Consider the following 17,237-nt stretch of genomic DNA (forward strand, 5'->3'; position numbering starts at 1 on the left):
GGGCTAACCATGAAAGCAGTAATATTGTATACCAGCTCTGCAGTAACTTCTGTGGTCTTTTATGTGGGCATGATCACCAAACAGTTATCCACATGAATGAATGGTCTTTGCCAAACTGTGGTCAAGAACAGAGTTGACTACCCGATGGCAAAGCACACTGCTGAGCACAACATATTTAGCTCCAATGACCACTTCACAAACCATGACATCTAAACCCTCCCCTCCCCTCCCCAATCTTTCCAGCAATATCCCTTTATCTGAATTATGTACATGGAAGTTATGCTTACAACACATGCTTCTACATTTGTACATTGCAAGACCTCAGTCTCCACTATGCACAACACCCACCCCCAACTTTGTCCTAGCCCCCCCCCCCCCCCCCCCGCCATGATCTAAACTCGCCCCTCTTCTCTGCAGATGACCACTTCCTCTGTTCCAAGTACCCTATTCAGTCCAATCCTTTACACTTTAGTGCATATTCCCCTTCCATTAGTTACAACACATGTTCTGAGACATCAAGGGATCACCAATTTAGTACTGGAGGGAAGGGTGGAGGGTAAAAATCATAGAGGGAGACCAAGATATGACTACACTAAGCAGATTCAGATGGATGTAGGTGCTGGGAGATGAAGAAGCTCGTACAGGATAGAGTAGCATGGAGAGCTGCATCAAACCAGTCTCTGGACAGAAGACCACAACAACAACAACAACAACAACAACAACATTGAAAATTATTGATGGCTTATGTTTGATATCTGGCCAGCAGATGACACTGGAAAATGTTCTGTAGTGGGTAATTCATGATTGTTGGAACCGTCAGTATAAACAGGACTTAGTCAACTGTAACGTGCAGCACATGTGATTTACCATAAATTTGATCAGGAGTTCAACAAATTTGTTAATGTCTTTTCAGTATGGTGGAATGAATCATGTGGATTAATGTTTTGCAAAAAATAAATTCTCTGATCATGTTTGATATGGATTTATTGACTCATGCAAATTTTTTTAAAAAAAAGGGCATGGACATGAGATTTCTTATTAATTAGATAATTAGGCCTTCTGGGAAATGCTATGGGATCCACTTATTTTTAATTCTGAAATGTTGTTATTTTTGTTTTGTTTCAATATTTACTGTATATTTTTCCTATTTGAAAAGGTTGGTAGACTCTTCACCTATTTCAGAGAGAGATTTTACACATAAACTATATTAATTTTCCTCCTTTATTGTAACTTTTTAATTTCTGCCAATAAGTAGTTGTTCCAAAGTGCTTATTTTTTTCAGTCATTGTCTTTATTTAAGTACTTGAAATGATGTATTAAACAACTTTCAGAACAATCATCAGTCATTAATTCATTCATTCATTCATTCATCATTTTCCATAGATTCCATCAAGGAGAACTTTCAGGAATGTGGAACAAACTGAGCTATACCTTAATATGAAACAAAAACACAGAAACTTAATCTGTCTAGTGTATTAGCAGTAAACTATCACTATACTGCTTAAAACTTTGCACACTTATGTCAGCTACATTTAACTGAGGAAATTAGTAAGAAAGCTGTTACTTTGAAAAGAACAGTGCACAAGACAATGTTTCACTGTGAAAGAAAGTGAGTCTACTTTGCATCTCTACTTCAATAAAAGGCAAGGAACTTTTTGACATCCTTGGTCTAAGAGGACTGATATTCAACATCTTCCTTGCGGCATTCAGTGGCTGGAAGCTGAGTGCCATAACTGTTGACAAAATTCTTATCAGCACCTGCAGTGCACCATCTCAAACAATATTAACACAAATACACATCAGAAAAATGGCACTAAGTAGAATTACAACTTTTATTATTGTCACTATCTGAGCTAATGTTAAATTGTAATTTTCTCCTTTTAGTTCACCCAGACTTACGGAGTTAGTTATTTGCATGTTCCACGGATCACAATTGTGACTCTCTGTGTAATAGGAAATGAGATAGGTCTACGATTACAGTACACACAGTGAAAATATGGTGATACACTCAAAACCCACACACACACCATATTATTATATATTCAGAAATTATTCTCGAAATAGAAGCTGTCAAGCAAATATGTTTTCAGTTCGTGCTTGAAACTAAATTTGTTATCTATTAAGTTCTTCTTGTCACTGGGTAGTTGGTGAAAGACTTTTATAAATTAATACCTCCCTTCATTTTGTGCCACACTAAGGCTGAGTGATGGATAAAGTGAGTAATTTGTCCTCTAATATTATGTTTGTGAATGTTACTATTGTCTCCAAACTCTGATAGATGGTGTGTTGAGAACTGTTTACAAGAGGCAATGCAGTGGACAACACACAATATTTTTACTACACAGTTCTGTGCAACAAAGACACACTTCCTCAGTGAATAGTTATCACAGAATATGGTGCCATAAGTCATTAGTGAATGGAAATAGGAAAAGTAAGTCATCTTTTGACATTTTCTTCTCCAAAATCTGATGTTACTCATAATGCAAAAGTAGAAGAGCTCAGACATTGAAGGTTGTAACATGTGGCTTCCTGCTCAGATTCTTATCAATAGAAACACTTAAGAATTTAGAATATTCTGTTTCATTTATTATTTTGCCGCTATGCTGTATTTCTTATGGTGTAGTCAATCCTAATGCAATACTGAAAATATTATTTCCTTTCTTGAATACTCAGATTCCTCCATCATTAACAAAGAGAATTATTGTTGCTTGTTAGATATATGGTGGCAGATCATTACATACAACAAGAATAATAGGGTACCCAATATCTAGCCATGTGGTATTCCCGTAGTGGTTATTCCTATTTCAGGTCTACACTCACTGAGTTTCTTAATGCAACACTTAGCATCTTCACATTTGGACAGGATGAAAACCACCTGTAAAACATTCTTGATTTACTTGCCATGTCAAAGGCACTGCAAGTTAACTGAAAATGTTTTATGCACAGGTAAAGCTATGAGAAACTTCAATTTGATAGGGTGAAAACCAGTTACCAGCAAGATCTGTGCTACCATAATTTTTGAGATTCTCTTAGCGATCTGATTTGTGAGTTGAGAAATAGAACGTACTGTGAAAGGACCCTTTTGAAACAGAGACTAAGTATCTTATTTAGAAAGAGGTGGATTAAGATTTTTGTACCCATCATCTTCTCCAGTATCTTTGAGAAGAAGGTCAGTGGTAAGACTGGTTTGTAATTACGAGGGTCATTGCAGCAAATGTCTTGGCAACTATTCTTTGTCTTGAAATAGTAACAAGTTAACAAATTTTGAAATATGCAAATGGATGGCTAGTTCATATGTAAACATTATGTGTAGGGAGATGGCCAAACACACACACCACCATAAAGATATAGCATGAAAAAAGACAAAAAAATTTGATGTTGCAAACATGTTTTACTGTCATTTGCAACCGTACACAATACATTACTAACTATGCGCATTCCATGGCATCAGGAGTCTTCCCAGGAATGCGCGACAATGCTATGAGGAGCTTGTGGAAGTGATAGGAAATGCTGCTCTACTGTACCAAACGTTTGTTCCGTGGGTTGTGTGGAACATGCTTTTGAACACATGAAGACAATGTCACAGCATTGATGTGCGAGATACAATGATTTGCTCATGGCGAGGCCACAGGTATTTGGCATCTTTGATAACATTGGCAATGTGTGGTGGATTCATTGAGAGCATATTTCAAGGGACTCTGAGATGTCACAGGTCTGTGGTCCTGATCTGTACTATTGTGTACTGTTGAAATTGACAGTAAAATATGTTTGAAATGACAAAATTTGTTTCAGCTTTTTTCTCATGCTATATCTTTATGGCAGTGTGTGTGTTCATCCATCTCCCTATGTGTAATGTTTATGTATAAACTAACCTTCCATTTGTGTATTTCAGAATTTTTTAATTGGTTACCATTTTTGGGACAAAAAATTGTTGCCAGGACTCTTGCAATAACGCTCATATTCATATCTGGCTTCCACTTTTCTTGTAAATTGATCTGACAGTACCATGTTTTGTTATATTAGAAGGAAATTGTTTTTGAAGAGTACTATAAAATTATGAGGCAGTCTCTAGCCAGTACTTTCCATCAGGAGAGATGTCAGTACTGCCAATATGTGCTTATGAAAGTACATATAGTATCCTACCTTTTGGAACTCATAGTTAGTTCTGGGCAGGGGTGGATCCTCTCCTCCTCATCAGGGTATCTGAGTGACCTGCCTTTCCTTTTTAACCTTCTCCATTCTTCCCCTCTGTCCTCCCAGACAAAAGAGCTATTAGTTCTGGAAGATAGTATGTTACATGTATTTTTATATGTAACTGTTAATAATACTAACATTTCTGCCCTTAAAGTGAATGTATTTCAAGCTGTGTGGCAATTACATTTTTTTTTTTTTCCTACTCACTTTCCTTAAGGCAGCATAATATTTCTTGTAATATGAAATCAGTTCTACTTCTGTGTTCGTCTTAACCAGTTCATAGAATTTCCTGGTCATTGCACATGGTATTTTGATCTTTTTAGTAATCCAAGCCTTTTTTGATGTCTTATTAGTGCCATACTTTATTGTTATCTTGGGAGAGCTGCTGTTAAAGATTGACAGTAATCTGTCTACGTAAAATTTGTAAGTGATACTTTTCACATTATACACAGCTTCCTGCAAGGCTGCCTTGAAACTTACTGTTGTATGCACATCACTTGCTGTAACTGTTTCCCAAAATGCCACTACTTAGTAAAGCTGTTTGTGCATCATGGTCCGAGGGGCCATTCACTACTAGATAAACATTGCTTTCTTGTGTAATTCTGGTGAAAAAGTTAACAGGACCTCATTAGTCCTAAACTTAGATTTTATGAATGAGAAGCTTATATTGATGGTCAGTGCCTTGTTCTGGGATGAAATAAGGTTAAAATACTTCATCATCATCATCATCATCATCATCATCTTGGACAGTTTCCAGCCTCTGGCCAGATCTGTATGGAACATAGGCCTCTCCAATGTCTTCTGTCTTGCCACCATCTCTCCATCTTCGCCTCGGTCCAGTCTTCTCCTTTCTTCTGGACGCATTCCTCTACTCCTTTCAGCCATATGTCTCTCGGTCTTCCTCTTGATCTCGTTCCTTCCAGTATCATCTCGTGTAACCTCCTGGGTATCCCCTTCTCCTCCATTCTCTTCACATGTCCATATCATCTTAGCCTTGATTTCTCTCTCTTCTCCTGTAATGGTTCCACCTTCATTAACTCTCTGATCCTCTCATTTCTTAACCTGTCTATCTTTGTCACTCCAATAGTGTTTCTCAAGAATTTCATCTCACTAGCTTGTACTTTGCTTTTCTTTCTTTCTTTCATAGCCCAGGTTACTGATGCAAATGTCTGGATCGTGACAGAGTATGACCAGTATATAACCTTTTTACTGATTTGGGGTACATCCTTGCTCCATATCATGCTTCTGACACTCTTCCAAAATGCTTCTGCTTTTCTCCCTTGCTCATTTATTTGTGTGTCGTTTTTTCCATCTTCCTGTATAAGGCTTCCTAGGTACTTGAAAATTTCCACTCTCCTCAATCATTCCCCACCAATTGTTATTCCAGTTGTTACTCTCTCCTTCTTTCTTGTTGTGATAATCATCTCAGCCTTACTTATACTAAATTTCATACCATATTCTTGTACAGTTTGTTCCTATACATCCAACTGCTCTTATACTTCCTCCTCCTTATTCCCCCAAATCATCAGATCATCTGCAAACAGCATAGCTTTCATCTTCCTTTCACCAATTACTTGTGCTACTGTACTCATTATATCATCCATCACTACAATGAAGAGTAATAGTGAAAGTGCACTTCCCTGCCTCAAGCCTTTCTTCTGTTCAATCGAAGTTGATCTCTCTCCTCTCACTTTCAGACAGCTCACACTCTTCCATGGTACATTACCCGTATCCTCCAAATAATCTGTTTTGCTACTCCTCTGTTCTCTAGGGCTTTCCACAGTTTGCTTCTATGTACACTATCATACACTTTTTCAATGTCCAGAAAGGTCATTAGTAGATCTATTCCAAATCCATAGTGCTGTTCCTGCATTTGTCTTACAGCAAAAATTAGATCCACCATGGACCTTCCTGTTCTGAAGCCATGTTGCTCTTCTCTCATTCTTCCTTCTAATTTTGCCTGAATTCATACTTCTAAAATTTCTGCAAAAATCTTTGCACAATGACTCATCATTGTAATCCCCTTCCACATATTCTTGTGTTCCTCCTTATACTTTACATCTTGTCCACTTTTGTTCATCATTCGAGGATAATCTGTTGTACTGTTCTTCCTCTTACTTTTAATCATCCCATGTAACACCTTTTTTGAACCTTCACTATCCTCCTCCATCATTCTGGTCCACTGTTCCATCCACTTTCTTCTTTCCTCCACCACCACTCTTTTTGCTTCTTTCTTTCTTGCCTAATACTCTTCTCTTGTCTCTATTGTTCTCTTCTGGAACCATACCCAAAAGGCTCTATTCTTCTTCTGTACTATATTCTTTGTTTTATCATTCCACCAGGGTGTTTCTTTCCATCTCTTTTTGTTGCTTGTCCTCCCACATATTGCTTCTGCTACACTTACTAATGTCTTTAATCTACCCCATTCCTCTTCTACCATTTTTGGTTCATCTTTTGGGATGCTTTCCTTTACTACTTGTAGTTACTGTAGCCTGCTTTCTTCCTCCTTCAACTTCCATACCCTCATACATCTCTCCTGGTTTTCTGTCCCTTTATTATCCTTAGTCCCTCTCAGGTTCATTACCAGCAAACGGTGGTCGCTATCCAAGGACTCTGATGGTATTACCTTAATGTCAATGATGTTCCTATTCATCTCACTATCGCACAGGAAGTAGTCAACTATTGACATTCTCTTCAAGTCTTGACTGTACCAGGTAATCTTGTGGCTCTCTCTTTTCCTGAACCAAGAGTTTCCAACCAGAAAGCCATTCCTTTGACAGAACTCCAAATACTTAATTTTAAAAATCAGTAATAAACGTCCAAAAATTATGAAATCAATGCCACTGGAATGTGAAAGTACAGGTCATTGCTGATTGTAGTCCCAATGCTACATGGAAAAAAATATATTGATGTATTGTTGTGATTAAATACACAATCATATATTTGCAGAGTTAGAAAATAAAATTTGGATATAGCATAAGGACTGAGTAGACAATTATCATTTCCAAATTATTTCTTTTCTTTGAATCTTTCAGAAAATTAATATTAAAATCTCCATAGACTATCATTTGCTTTTATTTCTGCTATGTGGCATAATAATGACTCATTTTTTTAAAGTTTCCTTGTGGGATACAGATATATAAATAGGAGGCGAGAATTACAACAAATGAAATAAATGATTCTGAAAGCAAAATTAAAGAATGGAAGGTCCAGGTTGGAAAATCAATGATATTATGAAATCGGTATATTGCTACTCACCATAAAGATGACACATTGAGTTGCAAACAGCCATAACAAAAGAACTGTTACACATTAAGCTTTTGGCAAAAGAAAATTAATTCGTTCAGCACGAAACCTACATTTTTTCCACAGTGGCTGGAGATAGTGGACGTGTACATGCGTGTGAAGTGTTCCTGCTTGTGTGAGTGTTTTCTTTTCTGAAGAAGGCTTTGGCCAAATCTCAATGTGAAGACTCTTTTTGCTGTTACAGTCTGCAACTCAATGTGTCATCTTTAAGGTGAATAACAATGTGTCCCATATGTGACTGTAGGCTTTCCCAGTGTAAACTGTTGATGCAGGTTTCTTGGAGAAGATGGGAAGTATGACACTTCCTGAAACGTCACGAGATGTCAACGCTACCACCTGGCTGAAGACCTGAGAAACCTTCATCAACAATCTGTCCTTTTTAGAATATTGCTGAAGGATAAATTTCATGTTATGTAGCATGTTTATGGATGCTGGAGGTTTGCCCAGATCGAAAAGCAGGACAGGTGACAATCTGTGGGTTAGCTGATGGTCAGGTACAATGCTGGTAAAGGCACAGACATACCAGAGCACACCATTCACTCCACACAGTGAAAAAACTAAAAAAACTAGTTCCACAGTAGTGTGTGTCCTTATTGAATGAACCAGTGGGATGATCAGTTATGATTGCAGTCGGCACAAGAACATTTTAGCTAGAGCACATTTTTTCTGCAGTTATTGTCCATGCCACAGAACAGTGTGTCTTTGGCTTAATAATGAATTCTAATTGTTTGCTGACCTTTCAAATTTCTCAGATATCAACCCTTGGGACACATCTGTGGCTTATTCAAGAGGAAACTCAGAGCGCAGAATACCACCTCATAATCTATGGGAAACGAAAGTCCTGTGTGTGGAAACAGATATTACTGACCTCCAGACACAAGCAAATTGTGTGTAAAACCCTATCAGCACCTTTTTAATGTGCCAGAGGTGGATAGACTTGTTGTTATGTGTTTTGTTGTAGTGCTCTTGTTCAGCAGTGTAACATGGCATGTCAGAAATTAACTGTGTGTTTATTTACCAAGTACCATTTATTGACTGGTGTTCATTCATTGAGGAAGTTTACTTCTGTGAAAGTTGTTGCTGCAAGGTTCTCTGCAAAGTAATTGCATGTATCCAGATTGCTCTTTTAAGAGCAAGTGCTATCCCATCCATTAACTTGGAGTGATCTACACCACTGCTTGATATAAGAGGAAGAGCTGTTTCAGGATAGCTCTGATATATGATGCACATTGTTGTACAGATTTGGAAGGCACTGGTATACAATTAGGGGAACTTCATAAGAAACTAATCAGCTGAAATGTGCATCCTACAGCCTAATTCATGATACAATGTAAGCCTCTTAAAAATATAGGCAGTCACTGCAGGTTAGTTCCTTGTATCTGTTTGTGATGAACAACAATGAAAAAGCACTCAGGTATTATATGTAATCTATGAAGATAATTTATTTTTGGTGAAAACTAACAGAATGTGTTTTGTGTACATTGAGGGTTTTTGTGAAATGTTTGTTCCACTGAAATGTTTACTAAATATTGCCACATGTAAAACATCCATAATAGCTTCTTAGTGTGGAAGAGGTGTTTTTAGTCAAACAGAGGCTTTTTGTGGAAGAGTAAATTACATAGGAGACAATGACTAGAGGTGTGAGTTCACCACTGGTAAATAAGGAACAAGTCAAGTAGAAAGAAGACAGAACTGCCTTACCCTATCCATTTTTACTGTGTACCAAAAGTACTGAAGGGTCTCAGAACTAAGAAAACTTTCTATTTGTGCTATTCTTAGTTTGATTTTTATATGTGATTCTTTAAATTGTGTGTGGAACATTTCTCAAAATACATTTCTATTTTGTTTTCTGTGGCAATAATAAATGTTTTGGTTTTTTTTGAAATTTCATAAATTATGAATGTTTTTCTTTCATTGTAGATTGACGTGTGGTGGTATCTATGTTATACAGTTCAGTTGCTGCTCACCCATAATTCCAGTGGAACCTCCGATATCGTTGTAGTGGCAGAGTGAATGAGGAATGTTAGGTTCAATCTTAGGGTGTGAAACGAAGATTGTTCAAACGTGTAAAATGAAATATAAGAAGAATCACATATAGTTTTAATGTTAACTCAGAATGAAACGAGATTTAACAACATAGTAGTCCTTTTAAGTAAATTGTTAATTACTTATAATGTGTTTTTTATGCTGTTATTGATTTCATGTGCAATAATAAAATATTGTTCATTACAATAGAATTTTTTAAATTGAAATATATCAGATATTATTGCTAAAATTATTGTTGTCATTTTCCAGCATTATTTGAAAAATTTCATGAATTAATGTGAGACAAATATTTACAGTGTTATTATCAGTAGTGAGTTTTTTTTCCAAAACTAGAATGAGAACAATTTTTAATAGTATTTATTTAATAGTATTATTAGCATGTAATGTAAAACTTCCACATTATTAGAAATATGAAGTAGCAGTTTATGGAGTTAACTTTGAGTTTCCGTCAGGTGATGTAAATACTGATGTCTCATTTCAGCTTTTCACTATTTATTAACTTTACAAATATTTACAGTGATTTGACTCAACAAAAATTTTAAAAAATCGAAGAAGTTTATAGCAACTATAATAGAGACAAGAGAGGACTCTCATCCTGGGTATTATGGCTCTTATTATCCAGAATTTTCAGTGACAATTTTCCTTCCTCTTTCCTCTGAATATGTTATTCTTACTTGAATTGCCTTTTACGTAGATAAAGGAAGTGCACAGCAAGTTCCTAAATCTCAAGATTTAATATCTGTTTGTCAATATGTTCTGATTGTTTTTGTTTGAGAAATTAGTGGATAGGGACTTGTATCTTGCATTTAATTAGTCTTTATTGTGAATATTTGTGTACTGAAAATAAAACATACGTTGTAATGTGAACTAATAAGTAAAATGTGATAGTCTTTTTTAAAGAGCAATAGTTGCTGATCAGGAAGGAACCTAACAGTAAACTACTTAAACTGAAAGAAATCTTGAACTGAAAATGTTCTTAGAAAGAATAACATTCAAAATTAAAGGTGGTTTATGGCCAGAAAGGAAAATGTTTGTAATGGATTTGATGGAGGGAAGTGTGACAGGTGAAGAAATCTGATGAACAGATGCAGTGGTCAAGGATCACTGTCTTGCTATTTTGCAAATGTTCTCTCTCTCTCTCCAGCAGGATGTTGCCTTCTTTATCTGTCCACTCTTTCTTTTGTGTTCCTGATTTTGCTCCAGCCTAGAAGAACCTCATAGTTCCATAAAAATGATATTCAGTGTCTATTTGTATTTTGTACATCCATATCAATTCTCTGTCCTCTTAGGCCAACATAACAGTTTAATTTGTCATTATACATAATGTAATACAAGTAAGTTGTCTGAGACAAAAAGGCTATTAAACTGATGTAGCTAAACAGAAGTTGAAAAGTGGTGCAAAGATGGGTAGAATGATACTGTTTCCACATTAGCAAAAGCAAATGGTTAGCAGCAGGTTTGAAGCTGCTTCAAGAATTCCTACAAAACACAAAGGGAATTGTTTACACTTTGAAGCCTTATGCTGTGGTCTTCAATCTGAAGACAGATTTGTTGCAGCTCTTCACGCAAGTCTATACGATGCAAGCCTCTTCACATCCAAATTAACTACTGCAACCTTCATCCCTTTGAACCTGCATACTGTATTCATCCCTTAGCTGCTCCATACAATTTAATCACCCTCCTCTCCCTCCTCACACTTTCTTATAACACCAAATTTCCTTCATGTCTCAGAATGTGTCCCACTGACTGATCTCTTATTTTATTTAAGCTGTGCCATAAACTTCTTTTGTCCCCAATCTGATTCAGCACATTTTCATCAGTTACATGCCCTACATATCTAATCCTCAGCATTTTTCAATAGCATGACATTTCAAAAGCTTCTATTTTCTTCTTTTCTGACCTGTTTATCCTCTGTGTTTCACTCCCATACAAGGCTACACTTGAGACAAATGCCTTCAGAAAGGACTTCTTACCACTTAAATTCATATTCAATGTTACCAAATTCCAATTTTTCAGAAGTACTTTCCTTGCTAATAGTCAGTCATATCAATTATTTTGTTGGCCAAACAGCAAAACTCACCTGCATTTTTTAGTGTCTCATTACGTAATCTAATTCCTCAGCACTGTCTGATTTTATGTGACTACTTTTCATTACCCTGGTTTTACTTTTGTTGATATTTATCCTGTAACTTATTTTCAAGACACTATCCATTCTGTTTAACTGCTCTTCCAAACCCTTTGTTGTCTTTGACTGAATCACAATGTCATCGGCTAACCTCAAAGTTTTTATTGTGTCTCCCTCAGCTTTAATTCCTTCTCCAAATTTTTCTTTGGTTTCCTTTACAGCTTGCTCAGTGCACAGATAGGGAAACATCAGGGGTAGGCTACAACCCTGTCTCACTTCCTTCTCAATTACTGCTTACCTTTAATGTCTTTCAACTCTTTAACTGGAGTCTGATTCCTGTACAAGCTGTATATAACCCTTCTCTCCCTGTATTTTATCCCTGCTACCCTCAGAATTTCTAAGAATGTATTCCACTCAACATTATCAAAAGCTTTCTCTAACTCTATGAATCCTATCAGCAGAAGTTTGCATTTCTTTAATTTATATTCTAAGGTATGTCATTGGGGCAGTATTGCCTCTCTTATTACCATATTTCTGCAGAACCAAACTGATCTTCCTCAACGTCAGCTTCCACCAGCTTTTTGATTCTTCTGTAAATTTGTGTCAGTATTTCAAAACTGTGACTTATTAAAGCGATAATTTGGTAATATTCACACCTTAGCACCTGTTTTCTGCGGAAATGGAATTATTGCATTTTTCCTGAAGTCTTAGGGTATTTCGCCTGTCTTGTATGTCTTGCTTAATAGGTGGCATAGTTTTGTCATGGCTGACTCTCTCAAGTATCTAAATAATTCTGAGAGAATGTCCTCTGCTCCAGGGGCCTTGTTTCAACTTAGGTATTTTAGAGCTTTTTCAAATTCTTATTGCATTGTCATACTTCCTGCGTCAACTTCATCTACTCCCTCTTCTCTGCCTATGATATTTTCTTCAAATCCATTTCCCTTGTAGACTCCTCTTTCAGCTTTCACCTTTACTGCCTTTGTTTAGCACTGGCTTTTCATTTGAGATCTTGATATTCATACAGTTGCTTTTCTTTTTTCCAAAGTTGTCTTTAATCCCCCTATAGGCAGAATACAGAAAGCTTCTGTGTTATCCAAGGATTATTCTAGGCCTTAGTTTTTTACCTATTTGCTCATGTGCTTCCATCAGTATTTCACACCAAGCGAGGTAGTGCAATAGTTAGCACGATGGACTGGCATTCAGAAGGGCAATGGTTCTAATCTTCATCTGGCCATCCAGATTTAGGTTACAAATTATTGCCCTAAATATTTTAATGTAAATGCCACGATGGTTCCTTTGAAAGGACATGATTTCCTTCACCATCCTTCACAAATCCAAGTTTGTGGGCCCATCTCTAATGACCTCATTGTCAACGGGACATTAAATCCTCATCCTTCCATCACTTTTTCATTTCTCAAAGCTACCCATTCATTGTCTGCTGTATTCCTTTCCCCTGATTCAGTCAAATTTTGCCTAGTGCTTCCTCTGAAACTCTCAATATCCTCTGGTTATAGCAGCTTTGAAAAAGGATGTAGGCACCATTTTGATTAACATATACAAAGGTATATGTCCAGACATGTATTACTAATTTGTCTTGCTTTGTAGAGTATGTGGCAAAGCTTAATTTAACTTACATAAAATACTAGAGTTTACCATGTTATATCATAATAAAATTGCTTATGTTCATTTGATAAGTAAGAAATCATCTGTTCACATAGCTATGTGCACCTTTGTGTAAAGCCTTGAAATCATTCTTCTCCATATTAACAACAATACAAGGATGTTTCAGTCTACTAGACGTTATCAATGTTCCTAGATCATGTGAGACAAACATCTTACTGGAAGAAATGAATGACCACTAACAAGAAACCTATGGCTGATTTTACAAGCAACCGTTTCTTACAAGATCCAGAAGAGCAACAACCATCATCTTATTTTTGTTTTGTCTGATGAAATTGTCAATCCAGTTTAACATCTTTCACTTATTGGATGGAAGAAGGGAAACAACTTTTAGCATTGAGGAAATAATTTCATTGCCACCACTCACTAATACTCTCATTCCGAAGGCATATGTATGCATCTTCAGTGTCACAAACATGAACACACAGGCTGAGACAGGTCAGTTGGCAGGAGTAGTACAGCTCACAATGAGTCAGTGAAGGAATATAGAATACCTTCTGTACATTGAATGTGATCACACGTGGATCCCATTGAAAAGTGAGTTGAGCTGGTCAAGGTGTATGTCACCAAATGACAAGTACATCACAGCAATTCAATCTGTGCACTGTATTAACAATAAAGTGTCACTATTCTGCTTAATCCTATTCATTCTTATGCCAGCTAAATTTGATCAAGTAAATTAGAAAGAGAGGTACTGACACCTCAGTTACACTAAACATCTGCCTCAGTTACAATGAACACCCACTGTTAGTTGCTCAGTATTTACTTGTTTGCATTGGTGTTTGTCAAAGAAAATGGTTTCCTTCGTCCTTAAATAGAAAGCCCTGTTTATTGTGCAGGACTACTTGTCATGCAGCTAGATAGCTAATTCAAGCTCTTGTCAATTAAGTGACATAACTTTTCAGTCTATGAATCGAGATATTCAAATAATTTGTAGAAATAATGGATTTGAAACTTTAAATGGTTTACTGATTTTAATTGCTTGTCTGTGGTGCACTTATGTTGAATGTATTTAGGAAAGTATGCCCTTCTTATTTCAACTTTACATTATTCATCACATGTCCTTTGTTTATTTCCTTTATTATCTTACTCTTAACACACATTTTTCCTCCAGGCTTGTTTTATTTTGTTTTTATGATAGCATATAGAATCAGTTTCTAAAAGACTATGAATGAATGAACCAGAAACCTTGGTTACCAACTCATTTTCAGTTTTGATACCAATGTATTTATTTTATTTGAGGTACATTGTATAAACATATTTTTTGACATACTTCATTTTAATTATGCTAGAATTCTTCATTAGAATGCTATTGACAAATATTAAATAACTAACGTTGTCATAAAGCTGTTCTCTTACAGTCAAGTGGCACTTTTCATTCATTTATAAATAACTTGTCTAATTAACATTGTACATTATTTCAAATGTACTTACAGGACCTCTGAACTTATTCACAAAAATTATATTTTCCTTCTTGTGTTTCTCTCTTTTTCTGCCTATAATCAGAAAGTATTCTCAATTGTGACTGTCAGTGCATATTGTTTTCACTCCTAACATTGTGTAATTTTTAATATATTTACCCAAAAATAAATAATTCTGTTAGTTTCATCTATACTAGCTGTCATTTTATTTCTTCCTCAAACTAGTGAGCAAGATTCATTTCTTGACCAGAAGCTTGTTCCCTGAGATATCTTCCTTGTGGACGAATTTCACTTCCTCAAGAATCTTCCAGTTAATATCATCTTGTAACTGTTCTCTTCACAATTAAAGTTTTGTACTAACTCCACATAGAATCAGTCTGGCTGATTATCCATAGTTGTTGTGTTGGATGCTAATGGATGATTCCATTGATTGGAGATAGTGTAGTCAAATACCTGTGCACTGCTGTACTGCTGCTTTCACTTTTGTGTATGTCTCTCCTTTGAGAACGGTGCACTGAGTTCTGTTTCCCAAGAAACCTTCATGCTGTTCTGACTTTACTGTAATATTTTTGTTTTATCTACTTTATTAAACTTTTATTAGAGACTTGTATAGTGTGATAGTCAACAGGTGACTGTATAAAGTAAATGTTTCTCTTTATTATAGGAAAGTGCATACCATCTATTTATTTATTCATTCATTCCATGATGGATCATCTTACAAAGATACTGAATTTGTCATCCTAATACAACAAAAACAATGAGGCCAAAAAATATGTAAGTGACAATCAAAGAGTTTACATCAGAAGGCAATATAGTCCACAGTCAGTATGCCAAGCAGGCAAACTCAAATTGAGCATAGAGGCAATCATCCTACTGAAGCACCAAGTTGAAGGTACTGTTTGGTAAAACAACATGTCCTAGAGAACTAAGAAGTCCATAACTGCCTGCTGCACATTCTGGTCCACCATGATTCATCAACCCTTTAAGACCTTTTTTTAGGGGACTTAAGTCATGATAATTGCATGGGGAGAGATCAGGACTATGGGGTGAGTGCTTGAGTGTCTCCACTGGGATTGCTCTCTGCTGTTCTTCTGCAACAAATCTACATTCTCTTCTTTCATTATGTTTTTTTCCCCCAAAGTAGACGTGGAGTTTTTCTAGATCATCCGCTGTGGCTGTCTCACCGTTTTCCTTATCTCTTCTTAAAAACTCAATGCCCTTATTCTAATATTTTATGGACTATAAGATGCTACAGACTATAAAACACACCTTAATTTTTAAGTATTTAAAAAAATAACTTTTTACCATTTTTATTCTTAGATTGCAAGCCAGCTAAAAAAATTCTTAGTTTATAAAATGGAACTGACCTTTAAAATTCCTGAAATCATCATCTGAACTTTCTTCTTCTTCTTCTTCTTCTTCTTCTTCTTCTTCCTCCTCGTCATTGTCATTGTGCCCGCAATTCATCTTAGTTGCATCAGTGTGCTGCTGCTGCCAGTTGAACCCAGTGTTGCCAGACAAAGATAGGTTTCCTGCGGCATCGAATACAGGGCCATTTTTAAGACTAGTGGGAGTTTTAAATCAAACACTAGATACCTTAATATTAATTTCGAGTATAAGACACACTTGAATTTTCGAGGCAGTTTTTCAAAGAAATTGTGTGCTTTATTGTCGATAAATTATGGTACACCTCTAGTCTACCTCTCTGTAAGTCATAGCTTGCTTTTGCCCTGGTCAATCAATCAGTGTCTAAAGTGATTGGGAAAGGTAAATCATCTGTGACCAGAAAATCCATATTCCACTTTACTCCTCCCACTTCTACTTGACAAAATACTTGTCTAGCGAACCTTGGTGTCTGTTTACCTAGGAGTTAACATTCTGAGTTTTAGCAACAGAGAGTGTCTCTATCTCTTCTTTTCCCCAGCTCTGCTTTAACCATTTTGCTGAGGTTACTGAAACTTCCGCACTGCTATCCAGAAAGGATTCTGTTTCTTCTCTAGTTACAATCTTTAATTCTGATTTGTAGCTCTTTGGCCCTGTTCTATCCTTCACTGACTCTTCTAGAAGCTCCTCAGCTGAATTACAAAGGAATCAGATGTGAAGACTAATTTAATTTTCTGAGGCCACAACATTTATCCTTTCCTGGCCAAATTCCCATTTCCTTAACCACTCTCCTTCTACTCTCAGCGTTCCTTCTTTTCTCACCATCCAGTCAGCCCCCATGTTAGTCAACAATTTTTTTCTGCCACTTCAGCTTTCTCAGTCCTCTGCCCCTTCAAGGAGTCTGTAGGCCCAAGGAAAAACAAATTGTCACCCACTGATCTGACTTATGCTATCAATGACAAATCCTGGGGCTGGATTGGCAGTTTTTCCAGAACAGTCTGAAACAAATCTTTTTCCTTCCATGGCTGATCCAAGTAGCATGTTCTCTTGACCAGTTGGAGGTAAAGGCACTTTTGTGTTCC

General features: G+C 36.4%; 1 protein-coding gene across 1 annotated transcript in view; it reads left to right on the plus strand.

Moving 5' to 3' along the window:
* Nucleotides 1–10,375, plus strand: part of LOC126175455 (SNF-related serine/threonine-protein kinase) — a 334,265-nt gene extending 323,890 nt beyond the window's left edge. Inside the window, exon 9 of the mRNA XM_049922259.1 lies at nucleotides 9,421–10,375. Coding sequence (XP_049778216.1) covers nucleotides 9,421–9,425 — 5 coding nt within the window. The 3' untranslated portion in view covers nucleotides 9,426–10,375. The remainder of the gene's footprint in view (nucleotides 1–9,420) is intronic.
* The last annotated feature ends 6,862 nt before the right edge of the window (nucleotides 10,376–17,237 follow it).

The sequence above is a fragment of the Schistocerca cancellata genome, chromosome 3 (assembly GCF_023864275.1).
Source record: "Schistocerca cancellata isolate TAMUIC-IGC-003103 chromosome 3, iqSchCanc2.1, whole genome shotgun sequence".
NCBI classification, from domain to species: domain Eukaryota; kingdom Metazoa; phylum Arthropoda; class Insecta; order Orthoptera; family Acrididae; genus Schistocerca; species Schistocerca cancellata.